The sequence below is a fragment of the Lotus japonicus genome, chromosome 3 (genome assembly GCF_012489685.1).
Source record: "Lotus japonicus ecotype B-129 chromosome 3, LjGifu_v1.2".
Taxonomy (NCBI): domain Eukaryota; kingdom Viridiplantae; phylum Streptophyta; class Magnoliopsida; order Fabales; family Fabaceae; genus Lotus; species Lotus japonicus.
Genome location: NC_080043.1, coordinates 6,772,563 through 6,787,725, shown reverse-complemented (window position 1 = coordinate 6,787,725; position 15,163 = coordinate 6,772,563). Strand labels below are relative to the sequence as shown.

At 31.4% G+C, this 15,163-nt stretch overlaps 2 protein-coding genes across 2 annotated transcripts; both read left to right on the top strand.

Moving 5' to 3' along the window:
• The first annotated feature begins 1,617 nt into the window (after window positions 1–1,617).
• LOC130743497 (hydroquinone glucosyltransferase-like) lies at window positions 1,618–3,562 on the top strand. Its single transcript, XM_057595750.1, has one exon. The coding sequence runs from the start codon at window positions 2,132–2,134 to the stop codon at window positions 3,560–3,562; it is 1,431 nt and encodes a 476-aa protein (XP_057451733.1). The 5' UTR covers window positions 1,618–2,131.
• Window positions 3,563–10,420: 6,858 nt separating this feature from the next.
• Window positions 10,421–14,283, top strand: LOC130742571 (hydroquinone glucosyltransferase-like). The gene is made up of 2 exons (XM_057594662.1): window positions 10,421–10,968; window positions 13,088–14,283. The coding sequence occupies exons 1-2, from the start codon at window positions 10,458–10,460 to the stop codon at window positions 13,999–14,001; spliced, it is 1,425 nt and encodes a 474-aa protein (XP_057450645.1). The 5' UTR covers window positions 10,421–10,457; the 3' UTR covers window positions 14,002–14,283.
• The last annotated feature ends 880 nt before the right edge of the window (window positions 14,284–15,163 follow it).

Below are 15,163 nucleotides of genomic sequence, written 5' to 3'. Positions count from 1 at the left end.
AACCACCAAGATTTCCATTATATATCAAGTAGAATGGACTTCTACTTACAAGCATTTTCTTCCCATTCCTCTTCAGGCACAAACAAGTATTCTTTTCCCATGCTTCTCCAAGTATAACCGAGTATTCTTTTATCATGTCTCTCTAGGCACAACTAATGGCCTGTTTGGTGGTCATGATATGTGAATAGGATAGCAACATGATAGGATAAGAGCAGGATAAACTCTTATCATATAATGTGTTTGAGGTGCACGTGATAAGGACAAGATATAAAAATGAAGTATCAAATTTACATTTGAATAAAAAATACATTTAAAAATTGATCATTTTATTAAATTTAATTTTTTTATACCTTTTCATGAATGAATCTATATTTTAAAATAACTAAAATTAATTTAAATTTTATTAATTATCCTATTTTATTGTTTTGAAGATAAACTATATTTTAAATAAAATTATGCAATTAACCAATTGATTTTCACATAGTTGTGACACGTGATAATTAACAATAAAAGTTAACTAAATTAAGAATATTATTATTTCAAAAGTACTTTATATTTAAATTATAAACTATTATATAAGTAGATAAATAATTTTAAATGATAGGAGATGAAAATAGAAAATTAGTCTATAACTATTAAAAAATCAATATTTGCAACCAATTGGTTTTCATTTAATTGTGACACGTGATAAATAAGAAAAATTAACTAAATTAAAAATATTATTATTTTAAAAGTAATTTATATTTAAATTATTATAAAAGTAGATAAATAATTTTTAAATAATAGGAGATGAAAATATTAAATTAGTTTATTACTATTAATAAATCAATATTTGTAAGTGAGTAGTCTATTTTACTATTTATTAATAATAATTTTATTTATTTCTTATTTTAGGTAAATTAATATTTATATATATGAATTAATATTATTATAAATTATAAATTATATAATATTAAAATAAATTAATTTGGAGGTAGGATACTGAAAGAAAATATATAACTGGTATCCTATCCTGTTCTATCCTAACTCCCCCCTCAGAATAACTTTTACACATAATGGAAAGGATAGGATAAGAGACATGATAGTGTTATCCTATCCTGCTGGCGCAACAAACAACAAATAATAAGAGGCCCTAAGTATTCTTTCCCATGCCTCTCTAGGCACGTACAAGTATTCTTTTGCCATGCTTCTTCAAGCATAAGGGATCTTTAGAAATAATCATGTAATTATTTATTTAAATAATAAATTTTGATATTAAGTATAGTTTGAAAATATTGGTTGTGTTATATTATATGAATGTTATAATGATTCTATAAATTATTTATTGTTGTAATTATTATATATTTAAGATTTATATATTACAGTCTCAAAGGAAAAGAGTTTAAACTAAAACTGAAAAATCCAATGCAATCCAAACTGTAATAGATTAGATCGGATCAGCTCTTTGATGATAAAATAACAAAATCACTAAAACTGAATTAAATAATTTTTTCCTTCAAAACCGATTCAATTCAATCCGCGAACAACACTTTTAAAAACTATACTTTTTCTTCCAATATGTAATCAAATGATATAAATATATCTAAATACTAAACAAATGGTTTTTAGTATAAAAAGTATTAAAAAATAATACAATTTTATTAATATTGAAATAAAAATATTATGTCTAACACAAATTACTTGCTAGTTATCTATATATTTAATATGAACTTAATTAAAACAACATGTAACTTAATCACTGTAATTTATTTAACGTAAGAAGATGTAATATGTTGGCTCGCCAAGCGGCTCAAAAAGGTTTATAACACCGAATTCGAATGCAACCTCCGTATAATTTGATTCTGTTATTGTATCATGACGCCATAGAGTAGTTGCTTTCTTGTTTGTGTTTCTTCCTTATGTAAAAAAAAAAAAAAAAAAAACTTAATAAAATTCCACATAGCAGTAACATATCTACACTACAATTAATTTTATGGTGACCTTGCGTTACAATCTCTCAGCCCATCAGTTTCTCATTTCAGAAAAAAGGTTTCAAACCAGCAAAGAACTATTTCACCTCTATAAATTCACCAACTTCTTCTAACTTTAACACAAATCCATATCATAGGTGATCAAATCACACATTCAATTCATGGAGGCCACAACTCACATAGCCATAGTAACAGTTCCTGTATACAGCCATCAACGCTCAATCCTTGAATTCTGCAAGAGATTGGTTCATCTCCATCAAGACATCCACATTACCTGCATCAACCCCACATCTGGTCCTCCTTGCAAAAATGTCAAAGCCCTTTTTGAATCTCTTCCATCAAACATTGAACACATGTTCCTTCCACCACCAAACTTGGAAGACATGCTTCATAATAAGCCTCACCCTGGACTCCTAATTCAAGTCGCCATATTGCGCTCTCTGCCTTCAATTTACAATGCCTTGGAGACTTTGCATCATTCAAGATCAAAGCTTGTTGCTATTGTTGCTGATGGTTTGATAACCGAAGCGCTTCCAATGGCGAAGAAGCTCAATGTTTTATCCTATGCTTATTTCCCATCCACAGCCATGTTACTGTCACTCTGCTTGTACGCTCCCATGTTGGACAAGAAAATTACTTGTGAGTACAGAGACCTGACAGAGCTTATAGAGATACCTGGTTGCATTCCAATTCATGGCACCGATCTTCCTGACCAGTTTAAAGATCGATCCAGTGTAGAATACAAGGTGTTTCTTGAAGCTAATGAAAGATTCTACTCAGCTGATGGTTTCTTGATTAATACTTTTCTTGATTTAGAACCAGTGACAATAAGAGCATGGCAAGAAAAAAAGATGACAAGTCCCACATCGGTTCCTTATGTTTACCCAGTTGGTCCCTTTGTACAAGGAGGGTCATATGATAATCAGGGAAAGGACATTGGATACATGAGATGGTTGGACAAGCAGGAACCAAATTCTGTTCTTTATGTTTCCTTTGGAAGTGGTGGGACACTTACCAATGAACAAACAAATGAGCTTGCTTGGGGATTGGAATTGAGTGGTAAGAAATTCTTGTGGGTGTTAAGACCACCACATAAATTTAACATCATTGATGAATTTGGTGCTGAAAATGATGAGGACCCTTTAAAATTTCTACCAAATGGGTTCTTGGAGAGAACACAAGGGCAAGGTTTGGTTGTTCCTTATTGGGCAGCCCAGATTGAAATTTTATGTCATAAGGCAATTGGTGGATTCCTATGCCATTGTGGATGGAATTCCACACTTGAAAGCATTGTCCATGGAATTCCAATAGTAGCATGGCCACTCTTTGCAGAGCAGAAGATGAATGCAGCTATGTTAACTAATGGATTGAAAGTTGCTCTGAGGCCTAAGCTTAATGAGAAAGGGATAGTGGAAAGGGAAGAAGTAGCTGATATTGTAAAAAATCTAATGGAAGGTGAAGAGGGTAAAGGGATTCGAAAAAGAATGGAGAAGTTGAAAGATGATGCTGCTGATGCAATGAAAGAAGATGGATCTTCAACAAGGACCCTAACACAATTAGCACTAATATGGAAAAAGTTGAGGGTCGAATAGAAGAACTTAAACACCTGCACTTGAATTTCATACATATCACAAATTTACAAATGTATCACAAATAAAACTCCACACCATTACATGTCATTTGCATTAGTTTGATTTCACTCAATCGTTACTTTTTTTCAACTTAACCGTTTGAATAATAAATATTTGAATTGATTGACTTATTCATTCATTGTTAAAGTTGTTTCATTCTTACTTTTAATGTTATCAATCAACTTTAGTTAAAATCCATTAACTAAAGGGGGACTTTGTAATGGATTTTAACTACTTTGTAATCCTCCTTGGATATTCACTTTGGTTTTAGAGAGGGGCACTCTTTTTCCTTCACTAGGTTTTCCCAAGGGAGTTTTTCCTAGTAAGGTTTTAATGAGATATTTTTTCTAAACCTTTTTCCTAAGGAGGTAGTGAGTTAGCTTTGGTAGTAGAAGAGTATTTTTCATTGTATATGCTTGTAACTTAGTTATTTCTTCTTCCTTCTTTTTCTCTTGTATTGGGTTGAAGTACCTTTTGTACTTTTTTTCAATATAATTCATATTGCTTATACAAAAAAATTAATCAACTTTAGTTTCTTAGCCCTTATTTATCTTAGGTTTAGCCTCAATTTGGATACATAAAAAAAGGATGACTCATATATATATATATATATATATATATATATATATATTTAAATAAACCATCTATAGAGAATATATCAAATGAAAGTGGGTTAGCTTTGGTAGTAGAAGGGTACTTTTCATTGTATATGCTTGTAACTTAGTTTTTTCTTCTTCCTTCTTTTTCTCTTGTATTGGGTTGAAGTACTCCTTGTACTTTTTTTCAATATAATTCATATTGCTTATAAAAAAAAATCAATCAACTTTAGTTTCTTAGCCCTTATTTATCTTAGGTTTAGTCTCAATTTGGATACATAAAAAAAGGATGACTCATATATATATATATATATATTTAAATAAACCATCTATAGAGAATATATCAAATGAAAACTTATACTCCAATGTATCTTGGAAATATAGAAAAAAAAAAAACTCTCTATTTTAAAATAATTATTCAGAAAGAGATGAAACACGCATATTAAAAGATGCAATAAATATCTTTAATTTTTATAAAAACATAATTTTTTCCCTATTTATCCTCTAATCCGTATTTTTACCTTGATCGTCATTTATTCTTCTGATAGGGCACTACACGACAAAATATCAATTAATGCTCCTTAAAATTCTAAGTGAACAGTTATTACAAAACGATTTTTTTTCCTCTTTGGATAATTATTTTGAAACGGAGAAAGTATTATACTTTCAAAGTAGATGAATTTGTAGGAACCAAAAATAGGATACCACTCCCACCGTTTCAAAATAACTATCCACTTAAAGAGAAAAATATGTTTTATAATAGGATAATGATATAGGGCACGAGAATGTATGCACGATGGGAGCACGAGGCTGTTTAAAACCGCCAAAAATGTGTAACGCTTGTGATTTTTTCTGGCATAACAAACTAGTAGCGGTTTAAAACCACAAGAAATGTGTAAACCCTGCGACTTTTTCTGGCACCTCAATTTAGTGGCGGTTTAAAACCGTCACTAACTGCTTCTCGTGCACCTTCGTGCCCAAACCTGTCGGGCTAAATAGCACTGCTCCTGATAATAACAGCCCACTTAGAATCCCAAGAGAGCATTAATTAACATTTTTCCATATAAAATCTCTATAACAAGAATAAATAAGGAGAGATAAAAGTACACTTTAAAAGCTAAAATATGAAATATTATTTACAAAAATAGTAAACAATAAGAATTACATTTTTTTAATGAGGATGGCTCAATTTACTCCAAGAGTAAGTCTAAAGAGTTACTCCCAATCCTCACCATCCATTTTATTCTAATTTAACGGTTTTGATCTTCATTAATCACACACACGTGACCCTTCTAACTTCATTCTAGACTACCGTTTTGTCGCTTTTTTCTTCCCCAAATTGACAGCTATCCATCCCTTCTGCTTTGCTTCCCCGATCAAACCCTAGGTTATGCCTCGCAGAGCTAGTTTAATCGTGACATAAGCTTATCCATGGTGCTGGTTTTCCAAATGAATTTTCACGAAATTTCTTAATGCATGGGGTATGTGCATCATTGTTCACCATAATACAATTTCCCCAATCATTCATTATTTGTTAAATTTTTGTTCGTCTTATATCAACCCATAAACTCAAAAGCCACATGTTTCTCAATCATACTCTAATCAATTAAATATATATCCTCCTGCTATGCATACTTTAATTGGTACTACAATATCAGAGTTAGAAATTGTACATGACTTTGATATTGGCAACGCTGCAAAAACTGCAATGAAAACTGGGGAACGAGATAGAAAAATAAGGGACGATCACATCATATTTGCGGCTTGTTGTAAATTGGGAGAAAAATGAGTCCTTGCAAAATTAGGGTGAAAACTGAAAACATGGGTAACTGAAGAACACAGCTTCAAATTTGGAGAATGCACGTGAGGGGTTTATCATTTTTTAATCACAGCCACTAAATTAGAATAAAATGAATGGTGAGGATTGAGAGTAACTCTTTAAACTTACTCTTGGAGTGAGTGGAGCCCTCCTCTTTTTTAATATATGTATTCTTTATGTTATTTTGAAATAGAAAGAATATATCGTTATGACACTATACAATTACGATAATGTTTCGTGGACATATAATGAGAGTCAACCCCTGATTGACACACGTAGCTTACAATTTGCATTCTAGGTTAAAACATATTATATATTTGCGTTTAGAAAATATATAAACAATTTTTTTTAGCAGTTTAGAAGGGCGACACAAAGTTGCGTGTTTATTTTTCAAGGGTTTTAAAACCCTTGTTGCATTTATTCTTTTAAGTTTTTTTTGCAGTTTAGGAATGCTGCTCACACTTTTGCAAAATTACGCCTTTATTTTGCGGGTATTTCAAACCCCTAGCTAAACAATTATTTTAAAGAAATTATTTGTGTCTAGCGGTGTTCGAAAACTACAACTAAAAACATCATAGACTATACTATTTTCGAAACCAAATAGTGGCAACTTCGACAAGTGTCATCTTCTAATTCTATGTTTTTCTTCATAAGTTTTCTCTCTCATTCTATAATTAGTAGCTAGATGGTGTCATATTTATATTTTCTTATCTATATATATATGTAAAGCTCACTTGAGCTATAAGTATTAAATACTTGAAAAATTGCATTAAACACATTAACAATTTATTTTAATTTTCATTTTCAGTTACTTAAGTTAAATGGAATCATTTTTTTTTGTTACTTAATGAAAATGACAAATATGAAACTGACTACATAGTCAACTTAAAGAAATTTTTCCAACGGAATTTTCTTCAACGGCTCAAAGTAATCTTCTATATACATGAAAAGCACATTTGAAAGATACATTCGAAACCGTGAAAAATACACAGTGCAATAAATTAGCACAGCCATGAAATACAATAAATTTTTACCCATTGGAATTTTGAGCACCTTTTTCTATAACTATAACAATGTAAATTGAAATTGATCTATTGTCCCTCAATTTCATCAATTCTGCACAAATTCATAACCTGTCATTTCAAAGCAATAAATCACCCTGCAAAAACTGATAAAATTTGATAATAAAAAGAGCCTATTCATCTACCTACATTAATTTAAAAAAATGAATTACACTAAACCATACACTATTGTATATCTCTATATAAACAACTCAATCACACTCAAATCATACATACCTTAGACTTCAACATCTTACAAAAAAAGAATGGCAACTGTCACAACCTATTTTAATAAGTATGTCATTTTTCATCACATTAGCAAAAAAAAATTGTTTGTCCTTATTACATATTACTCATCTCTTATTTCTTTGTTTAAGGAGAAAGATCATCAACAACAACAAAGAACACACATTCCTTAGTGATTTATCCTCCATTGCGGGTGATTGGAAAATAAAAGTGCGAGTTTCACGAATATGAGGCACTCTCAATATATACAGAAACAAGGAATTAATTAGCAACATGGTTCTAATTGATGAGAATGTTTGAATTTTATATTGTCTAATAGATTTTTATTATCACTAAATAAACTTCTCTTGATTTCTAATTTTTACTCTTGATTTCTCATTGTTACAATTCTTTCAGAGTAACTACATACATGCTACTATAGGGAGAAATTTTGCATCCAGATTCAAGAATATTTTAAAAGAAGGGAAAATATACATGATCACAAATTTTATGGTCATAAAGAAATTCAACAACTTACATTAAATAACAAAATTCATCAACTTAAAATTGACTTAAAAAAACATTTGCATACCAAATAAGTTGAAAAAAATTAAATTCACAAGATAATATTTTAGGTTATTTTGTTGTCAAAAGGATATTTATTAAGTTATCACTTATTGTAATTCAAATAGTTAAAATGAATTTATTCTTCTTGGTCATGACATGTCATAGCAAATGACTTTCCAGGTAAAAAGTACAAAAACAAATATTAAAACTAATTTCATGACATTAAATACTTATTAATTATTATTTTTTATGTAATTTAAATATTTCAAAGTAAGTTAATAATTTTTCATATTATTAAATTAATAATTTTTTTTATTGTTAAAATTATTTCTATTCTAATAATTAAATTTGAGTAATATTAATTATTTATACAAAAAGAAATATAATAATATTTATTGAAATGTCTTAACACAAATTTTTTATATTTATAATTAAAAAATATTTTAACTTTTATTTAGTTAAACTATAATAATTTTTATATATTGTTAAAAAATATTGTAAGTAAACCCGTGCAACGCACGGGTATAATATCTAGTTTTCTAGTATTTTAAAAATTAATTAATATATATTTTTGAAATTAATTAATGTATTAATATGTCATTTAATAGTTATTAATACATTAACATAAGTCAATTGTGTCCTCGAAGGATAGCTCAAGTGGTAGGAGCTGTGGGACATATGGGTTGGGTAGGGGGAGATCTAGGAATCAATTCCTGGCGGGTACAATTTATATTTCCGATGTAAAAAAAAAACATAAGTCAATTGTGATTTTTTCCAAAAATAAGTAATGTATTAATATTATTGCATTTAATGGTTATAAATGACATTAGAATAATTAATAAAAGTCAATTATGACTTTTATACTATTAAGATGTACTATGTCTACAAAGTTTTTTTTTAATGATTATGGCTATTTTTTATATTACTACAAAATAAAAAAAAAGGTATTGAATGTAATTACATTCAAGATTATATCAAATAGTTTTAAATGACTGATTTTAAAATTAACTCAAAAAATTTGTATTTCAATTCATCTTTTCTTATATGCATTTGAAATATTAAAATAGTTTTATTATATTGATTCAAAGCATAACAAATTTGAAAAAAAAAATGTAATTAAAATGTCTTGTACTATATACTTCCTCTGTTCCTATTTAACTGTCCACTTTGAATAATTTTTTTGTTCCTATTTAACTGTTCACTTAGCATTTCAAGAGAACATTAAATGATGTTTTTACAACCAATGTCCTTGTTAGTACAATAAATGAGGAGAGATAACACATACTTTAAAGGGTAAAATAGAAAAATAATCCTCACTTTTTTCAAAAAATCAACAAAATTAATCACTCCCTTAATATGTGCGCCTCCACTCAAAGTGGACAGTGAAATAGGAATGGAAGGAGTATTATTTTTTAAACAAAAAGTGACAACGCCAACAAGCGTCACCCTCTCATTTTATGTCTTTCTTCATAAGCTTTCTAGTTTTTTAGCGGTTTTGGGGTGGGTTTTTTAGGCTATTTCGTGGTTTTTCTTGGCTCTGTTATACCTCTAGTTGTAGTGTTCGTGGGTGTGGTGTGGCCTTGGGGGCTTCTTTTGGTAGGGTTTAGTTGGGCACTTTTGGTTCGTTTTGTTGGTTTTTTGGATCCCCTTTGAAGAGGGTTTTTTTTTATTAAGCCAAATTGATATAAATAAAGAGTACAATGGGTACTCCAACCAAGTACAAAAGATATAATACAAGATGAACAAATGATAGCAAAAGCTAATAAAAAACCAGCAATTGCCCTCCAAAAGTTTAACACACTATGAGGCAACGTATACCGCTACAAGGACAAAGCAAATAAAAACTGAATCCCACTTGTACCAGTCGAAAGAAGACTAACAAAAAGCCACAAAAGTTGTCATAATAAATCAGTGGAGACACTTGCAATAGCAGCTTCACATGGGCGACAGAGAGACCAAAGATTACAGAGAATTGAGACATAGAAGAGGTTCAGCCTGCCACTCATAAAGGTTGTAATGGAAGCCTTTTAATTTTCCTCTGAGCCAGCTCCATGTCTTGAATTGAATACCATCCAACATTTTTGCAATGTCTAATTGTCCATTCCTAAAAATAAGATTATTTCTAAGATTTCATATAGTCCAAATGACAGCTATCCATAACCCTTTGAAGAGGGTTAATATCGTGTATATCTCCTCATCATTTTATTTATAAATTTTTACTTTCGAAAAAAAAATCAAATATTGTAATTTCATGTTTTTGAAAATAGTTAATGTATTAATATTGTATTTAATATTATTAATGACATTAACAAAAGTAACAAAAGTAAATTGTTACTTTTTTAAAAAATAGTTAATGTTTTTTTTAATACATTAAAAATAGTTAATGTATTAATATTGCATAAAGGACATTAATAACCATAATTGCAGCATTAATGAAAAGAGTTACTGTCTGTACAAGAAATTAATGAAAGCAACCAAATAACCGATAACTATACTTGCCAAGTGAATTAACTGTATATATTCCAGCACTTTCCAATCCATAGTCATCAATTTAAATTGCATTTGTACTTTGCTTACTAGGAGTTCCCATGGAAGCAAGAACTCACATAGCCCTCGTCTCTATCCCTGCCTTAAGCCACCAAGTTTCAATCCTTGAATTTGCCAAGCGACTCGTTCATCTCCACCAAGACAATTTCCAAGTCACATGCATCATCCCCACACTCAGTAATTCACCTACCATTGCCTCCAAACCCTTCTTTAATGCTCTCCCCACAAGCATACAGTGCATTTTCCTACCTCCAGTGAACGTTAAAAATGGTAATGACCCGCTTGAAACTCAACTTCAGATTGCGATTTCTGACGCCATGCCGTCGGTGCGTGAAGCGTTGAGGTCACTCGCTTCTAGCTCCAAGGTGGTTGCTCTGGTTGTTGATGCGTTTGCACATGAAGCTATGGAGTTTGGTAAGGAATTGAACATGTTGTCTTACATCTACTTTCCATGTTCGATCATGATGTTATCGCTGGGCCTGCACTCGTCAAAGCTGGATGAAACTGTTTCTTGTGAGTATAGAGATCATCCCCAACCCATAGAGATTCCTGGTGAGTGAATTGTTAAATTAATTTCTTTGAAGTTTAAAATTTAATTATTTTGCATTAATCTCTAAATTATGTTGCAAGGGTCTTTCCTCTTGTAACAAGAAAAGTTTATATTGCAAGGGTACAGTTTTTCCTAATTATAAAGGGTGTGTATGGTATATAGAAGAAAAGTGAGAGAAAATATAATGAAAAGAAAGAAAGAGACAATAAAGAAAGTAGTAGAAAATGAGATGATTTTTTAAGTGTTTTGGTTGGAGAGAAAGTGAAGAGAAAAAAGAAAATAATAAATTTATGAAATGACTTAAATACCCTTAATTGAAAAAATAAATTTAATAATTACTTTTGACACACAAAATTAGTTATAAAAGTATAGTAAAATATATTAATTATTGCAGATTATTAATGTTTTATAATTATTTTAATTATTATTAGAAAATGTAAAGTCCTCGAATGATAGTTCAAGTAGTAAAAGCTAGGGAACATGTGGGTTAGGTGGGGAGGTCCTGAGATCAATCCATGAATGGTGCAATTTATCTTTCCAATGTACAAAAATAGAAAATGTAAAGTGAGTTATTGTAGTCAAATTACTAAAATACTTCTCAATCCCACATCTTCTCCTTGAATTCAGATCCTCTCCCGCTGATGCACATCTGACAGGTATAAGTGGGAGAGGATATACATATAATTATCACTTATTTTTTTTAAAAAAATTAATTATAACGATTGGATTGTAAAATTAAATCAGTGGCCCAAAATGTGTTGGAGTGGCTGGAGAGAATAAATGGTTGGAGATGATCCAAATTTCTTCTCCTAAGTGTTATGAAGGGAAAAGTTTATAAGTGTGTCCCACTTTAGTTTTTCTTTTCTACTTTTGCTTTTTCAACTAAAATGAGAAAACTCCTAGAAATTTTTATGTTTAACTTATGAGTTTTTTTTTCTTCTTCATTTCCATTTCTAACAAATAAACCCTATAGGGAATTGTTATTCAGATCCCCCACATCTATTTGTACTCAAAACAATTCCAGAAATTCAAAAATACCCTTATCGAACGCACTTTGAAAGTGCGACCCATATCACACCTCACACACTTTGAAAGTGAGACAACTGTCTCACTTTCAAAGTGAGACAGTTCAGTCTCACTTTGAAACTGCGTTAAGGTCGCACTTTCAATGTGCGATAGGTTGTAGAAAAAAAAACTTCTAAAAATGAACTGTAACAACATAAAAGAGGAGAGAGAGAAAGAGAGAGAGGGGGGAGAAGTTGAAGGTTGTTGTTGTGGTGGTGATGGTGACAGTGGTGGTGACGGTGGTGGTGGTGGCAGTGGTGACGGTGTTGGTGATGGTGGTGGTGGTGATGGTGGTAGTGGTGGAAGAAAGAGGAAAGAGGTCACATGATATACACATCTAACATCTAGCGGTTTGTATTGATTTCATATTAGCGTGATATGAATAACGTGACCCTTTTTCGTTTAAGGCTAGCAGCAAGTGTATTTTGGTAATTGATTTTAACATGACCCTTTTTCGTTTTCTCATCACCAGTCGCACTTATAAGTATGAGAATCAATGACATACCACACTCTTAAGTGTGAAACACAAATAATACATTATACACATTAAAAATATGGAAGATGATGAGATGAATATCTATACGGGTGATGTTAAAATCAATTCCCTTCAATTTATTCATAGGGTACGCGACACTTAACAAGTCACATAACCATATTTGTTAAGAGAAGCTCTTATGCGGAAGAACCTTGATTTCTTTCTCATCAGCTCCTAAAAATTGAGTCAAATAAGCTTAAAAAAACCTCATTCACTGCGCTTCCCTCCAACCTAAGACTAGGTTAGTGTCTTTAATTGATGCAAACTATGGTAGCTAGATATTTGTGGTTTTAAATAAGTTGTGGACTTGTGGTTGCCAACTTCCAATCATGGTTGTTACAGTATAATGTTGCAATTATTCTTTGATGCGGATGTTAATATAGCTAGAAACTTGAAAAACCTTGATGCTGCTGTCACACCTCTAATTGTGCACTTAAATTGTACTACTAGTATTTGTTTCTTATACGTATTTTCACTGATCAAGTTAGTTACATGATGACATCCATTTTATCCAATTTTAGGTTGCATATCTGTTCATGGCAAAGACCTCCCAAATAGTATTCAGAACAGGTCAAGTCCAGCATACAAGTTCTACCTTCGCCGCTGCCAACAACTTCACATAACAGATGGTATCCTAGTTAATAGCTTCACAGAAATGGAACCAGAAGCCATGAAAGCAATATCCCAAAACGGTAATGGTGCCCCACAAGTACATCCAATTGGGCCTATCACACAAACCTGGTCCAACAACAATAAAAACTGCTCAGAGTGTTTACTATGGCTGGGCCAACAACCACCAAAATCAGTTCTCTATGTCTCATTTGGAAGTGGGGGCACACTTTCCCAAGATCAGATCAATGAGCTTGCATTGGGATTGGAATTGAGCAGGAAAAAATTCTTATGGGTTAATGTGAGAGCACCAAATGATAGTGCCACAGCTAGTTACCTGAGTGATGATAATGAACTTTCTGACCCTTTGCAATTTCTACCTCCAGGATTCTTAGAGAGAACAAAAGGACAGGGTTTTGTTATGTCTGGTTGGGCACCACAGAGTGCGATCCTTAGTCATGGTTCCATTGGTGCTTTCTTAACTCACTGTGGTTGGAATTCGATTCTGGAGAGTGTTGTCCATGGAGTGCCGATGATTGCATGGCCATTGTTTGCTGAACAGAGATTGAATGCTGCTTTGGTTACTGATGGCTTGAAAATTGCTTTGAGGGTGAAAATTGGTGGCAATGGTGTGGTGGTGAAGGAGGAGATTGTTGGTCTTGTAAAGGGTGTAATGGAGGGTTTGGATGGTGGAGAAATATGGAAGAGGGTGAAAGAACTGCAAGGGTTTGCTGCTTGTGCGATGATGGAAGATGGGTCGTCTACAAAGACACTGTCTAAGTTGGCTATCAAATGGAAAAGTTTGGGCACAATCACACAAGACTAAACATTCTGGTATGGGAGTTAAGTCTTTTTTTTTTGAAATGGTGGTATGGGAGTTAAGTCAAATGGAAAAGTTTGGGCACAATCACACAAGACTAAACATTCTGGTATGGGAGTTATGTCTTCTTTTTTTTTGAAATGGTGGTATGGGAGTTAAGTCGAGTGTAGACTACTTTAGTGATTTGGTCCAATAAAATTAAGCTGATATGATATGTTTACTCTTTAATGATGCTTTACATTCTCATTTATTTTATTTATTAATTTATTTCCAACTCATTTATTTTCAATATGATTGGATGATTGATTATTTAACCCAAACTTTATTATTGGTCATTTAGACAACCCCTATTAAAGCTTATTATGTTTAGATAACTAGTTCGAATCTAAATTTTTCACCTGTGGTTAATTAAACATCTATAAAGGTTTCATTGAATTCAGATCCTCAACCACAAGAAATTACTTGGAATATTTTCTTTTCATTGGATTTCCAATCTCTTTCTTTTGGCTCTTTGATCTTGCATGGGTTGGGGTATTAGAGATGAGCATCTCTAATACTAGGTTTTTAATTCTTAGTTTTAAACACTATTCATGTGAGCCCGTACTGCCACATGTGCTTAAGCAATTCTTTGCAGATTTTGCTCTAACCATGAGTTCTTAGTTCTTAACATTATTCATGTGGGTCCGTACTGCCACATGTGCTTAAGCAATTCTTTGCAGATTTTGCTCAACCATAAGTTCTTAGTTCTTAGCATTATTCATCTGGTCCCACAATACCATTATATTACTAATATTTTTATATTCATATAATTTTAATTTTAATTTAAATAATAATTCAATACTTAAATTAAATGAGTTGATGAATGAGAGTGAAAAAATTAAATTTTTATGTTAAGAACTCAAAAAGTAAAACTTCTTATATAAGAACTAGTTCTTATTTTTAAGAACTAAGAACTTCACGTCAGCCCTCTCCAATGGTTAAGAACTCAGTTCTTAGTTCTTAACTCAGAAATAATAACTAAGAACCTTGCATTGGAGATGCTCTTAGTTTGCAAGAGGTTGCGAGGAAGGCGTCGGTGGGGAAACAGGCCTGCAAGGACCATATGGTAAAAGGACAATTTAATATGAATTAATCTCACTAGTTTAATATTTTATGAATATATTTAAAG